Source organism: Gavialis gangeticus, unplaced genomic scaffold (genome assembly GCF_001723915.1).
Source record: "Gavialis gangeticus isolate Ggan-Ray unplaced genomic scaffold, GavGan_comp1, whole genome shotgun sequence".
Classification (NCBI taxonomy): domain Eukaryota; kingdom Metazoa; phylum Chordata; order Crocodylia; family Gavialidae; genus Gavialis; species Gavialis gangeticus.
In genome coordinates, this window is record NW_017729024.1 from 162399255 (window position 1) to 162403284 (window position 4030).

Below are 4030 nucleotides of genomic sequence, written 5' to 3' on the forward strand. Positions count from 1 at the left end.
TTCCTTCTCAATTGAACAGTGCTTTGCAGATCCCCGAGGTAATCTAGAGTGCAATGCATTAGTGGCATATTTGGCCTTTTTAAGTTCTTTACAAAGGAACGATGACTTTTTTCCTTTCTTTTAGGAAATTCATATAAAGGAACCTGCAGGAAAGGAAGTTAATCCTTACTTGCTACCAGGTAACTCTTGTATTTTCATGTATTAACTGTAGAATGCAAAAATTGTCATATCAGGTATGTAGATATGGCAGCAAACAATTGAGAAGTGACATCAGTGTTTTGAATAGTAAAATGAAGGGTTTGGGCTAAGTAATTGCACAGGCTGAATGTACTAAATGTTTACGCTTGCATGGGTTGTTCTAAAATGCCAAGTTGGTGTTTCCATTAATTCTTTAGGGTACTGTGCTTACAGCTGCCCTGCATGGGGAAAAATGTGCCCATGTTTTACTTTGCTTTCTAAAGAAGACTTAGGAGGAATTTAGACGGTCTTCTAGGCTGTAACACTAACTGAAAAACTAGTGAAATAGTGGCTTTGCAAGAGCCAAGTGAAGCTGAGCAGTTGAAAGGGAAAGAATGTCTTAGTTCAGTGTTACTTGTGCTTCTGTTTTAACACTTATTTAGACTCGTCTACCAACATTTTGAATACAGAGCACAGGTAAAGATTTATTCCTTTTCCCCTTCAAATGAGAATATCGGTGCCTTTGAACAAAACTATGCAAGACTGAACATTCTTTCTGTGGTAAAAACACAGGCAAAGGAATAGTTAAAAAAAACAAACAAACAAACAGTAAAAACATGAAACAAGATATTTTTGTAGCAAGGAACAATTCAAAGCATGAGAACCCTGTATTTAAATCTTTATAATCTTGACAGTAAAAGAATTGATTAATATTTCAAATGGCATGAAAAGCACATGGCTTGCTTGAGTGCTTGGGGACTAAAGAGTTGACAGTTACTTTAGGCTTCTCCAGCCACTTCTACACCTGCAGTAACCTGTTTCAATCTTTGTGTTGTTCATCCTCTCAATTCATCTCAGCTAGGGTACAAATTAAGACCTGGGCATTTGCTAGGAAATCTAAGACCATCAGCTCACTACAAATGAGAACTGTTCAATACCAGACCTTTGAACTTTGAGTCTACAGCTACCTAGATGGTAGCTTTTTCAATCCCTTGAACCATTCCTTTGGTATTTGGCCACTATTGTAAAATAGGATCATAGGAAGGTAGGGCTCAAAGGGGTCATATGAGGTCTAGTTTAGCCCACTGCTCAAGGTAGGATCATCCCTGACTGAACCATTTGGAAGATGTGTATCTTCAAGACAAGAAATTAATAATAATAAATAATAATAAAAAACAAACCCTGCAACTCAGAACTAAGTAGTTGATTTAAAGTATTTTGGTATGTAGAATATATGTTATGCTGCAAGTTCAGTTTTTTTGGGTTTTTTTTATTTCAATCAGGTGAACTGCTGCTTTGCGAGGCAAGCACAGTGTTCAAGTATGTTCAAGAGGATGGGTCAAATCGAGGCACCTATGGGAAACTTGTTTGCACAAACTTCAAGGTCGCTTTCCTGGGTTACGAGTCTGCTTCAGATGATAATGTAGGAACATAAACTTCATCTGGCATAGCCTTGAAAGTGGTTTGGTGTGCTTTTAATGCATGTGTCTTGCTACATACTCTTTCTTTTTCCTTTACCAAAGGAAACAATAAAAGAATTAATAGGAAAGTTATGTAGAAGTCCGAAGTACTAGCTTTTCACTCCTCTCCAAACTGTATCCATAATTACCTATGCAAGATCCTCTCTGGCATGAAGTGGCTAGCAGGGGTAGTCTCCTTTCTAGTAGTGTGGAGAGCTGTTTCAAAAATATGAATTTTTTCTTTCAAATGACCTTTTTGTGCTGTATTTTTTCTCTAGTGAATCAGACTAGAGCAGGGATTTCTTTTTGTAGTCAGGGTACTACCTTTTTTATAGGACCCTCTTCACTCATTGTCTGTTATGTAGCAGGCTGAGTATTCTGTATTTTTCTTGTTGAACCAAAAGGTCCAATTAGTCATGGATTGGCTTTCTAAATTGCAGCCAGCCCAGTAGCATTCATGTGAAGGCCCACTTACTAGGCACCTGTAACTAGAGTTGACTAAAGCAGCTTTGCGCTTTCATAACTAAGCACTATTTTATAACAGAGGTGCAAAGGAGAAGGTGTGGGGGGGTGCGTGCAGGGGAGAGCCTAGATGAATAATCTCTTCTATTAATATTCTTTCTTACCCTTTTTGTAAGATATCCCCCCCCCCAAAAAAAAAACAAAACAAAAAACAGCCAAACAAACCAAAACCCCAACCCTACTAGCCCAGCTAATTTTACCCCTGGCTGGGGAAAAACTGTCTTACAGCGTGACATGTTTTTATTTCTGTGTTCTCTAGCTAACCTGCTGGTTTTTGTACTCATTTGACAGTGTTGAAGCTCCCAGGATCCCCTCTCTTACTTGTTCAGCCACCACTCCTTTTTTGTGTATTCAAATATCTTAATGTTGCCTTTGAATTTTCTTCTCAGGTTTGGGAAATTTCTGTGCCAAGATTTGGGGTCCAGATGTTCTTCAGCTATAAATGTGGCTGTTTGAATATTTTTATATTCCTTATCTATGTTTTTACCTTCTTTGCTCAGTTCCCTTAACAGCTGTTTCTGAACCAAGTCCACATCCCTTACCTCATTGTAAGCACAGGCACATGCTGTGTGAATATAGACACTTTCTACCATATAACTGTTCTTATATGAAAAGTGATTGTAAAGATGGCATTTAATTGACTTTGTTGTTTTAAACACATGTTTTGAAAAGTGAAAATCCTTAACTACAAGCTTTGCAAGCTCTCCTGGGTTTTGAAAATCAAATTGGGTTTTCATCTATACACATACCAGCATCAATAACTAATTCTGCAGGTCAGATAGCCTTTCAGATATGAAAGCTGCTAAATAATTTGGCTCCAGAAGTCAGGTGGGGAGGAGGGACAGACACTGGAATAACACTGAATCGGTGAAAATAACAAATTAGATAAAAATTAGCCATTAGAATAAATGTATCTGTTGAATTCAAAGATGGCAGCTCTTAAGTGAAAATTGGTATACTGGGAAATTGTGTAACACTGTTTCCTCTTATAGGAACCACAATTTAAGAATAAGGTCATAGGAGAAAGTGATATAACTCTGCATTGTATAGACCAGATTTATGGGGGTAAGTCAGCATTTTATTTCATGTGCCTCATGTTCTATATAAATGTTTGCTCTCTAATTCCAGTGGTCTTGCTTGACTACCAAAATAGCTAATAATTATGATGCAGTCTTTTTGTAATTAAATTTGAAATGTAGCAAAGCATGGACTGGATATTTTTACAGCAACTTTCATCTCCTTGAAATGGATATGGGACCAATTATTCTGTCTTTCTACAACCTTGTGAGAAGAAATGCAGAAGATTTAAACTTTGAGAAAATATCTAGTTGGGCTATTGTAGAAGCTTTTTGACATTACTTGAATGTCAGAAAAAAGGGGAGAAACTTTTTCCCAAATGACATTCTCAGAGACATATCTGCTTTGTAGTTGCTTAAAAAATGAAAATGAGGCTAGGGTCCTGTAAGTAGTAGAAACAGCATTGGAAAGAGTAGGTCTGGGGAAGAAAAATGGGATGTCCCACTGCATGAATGAGGTAGGAATGGAAGGGTTGTGAGAGGGCGGCAGTCTAACAGCATCAAAGTGTGGGCACCTGGTCACTTAAATCTCTGGCAGATATTACACTTATCACATGATTAACATTATTTCTATTGAACCAGCAGACTGTGTCATTATCTATGTACGTTGGGCAGTAAGAAAGCCAGTGGATCTGGTGTGGGGGCAGGGGGGAAAAAGGAATTCATGGGCATGTTAAACACGTTAATTGCAGAGTAAGTTATGGCTTGCCACACGTTCTTCATTAATCTACACACACCCTTGGAAGGGCATGGGGGGGGTGGCTGTTCACAGGGTGAGGGTGGGCTTCTGCTGTG

The 4030-nt window shown here is 38.2% G+C and overlaps 1 protein-coding gene across 1 annotated transcript in view; it reads left to right on the forward strand.

Moving 5' to 3' along the window:
- MTMR12 (myotubularin related protein 12) overlaps positions 1–4030 on the forward strand; it is a 101021-nt gene that overhangs the window by 23853 nt on the left and 73138 nt on the right. Inside the window, exons 2-4 of the mRNA XM_019518000.1 lie at positions 125–179; positions 1461–1600; positions 3152–3224. Coding sequence (XP_019373545.1) covers positions 125–179; positions 1461–1600; positions 3152–3224 — 268 coding nt within the window. The remainder of the gene's footprint in view (positions 1–124; positions 180–1460; positions 1601–3151; positions 3225–4030) is intronic.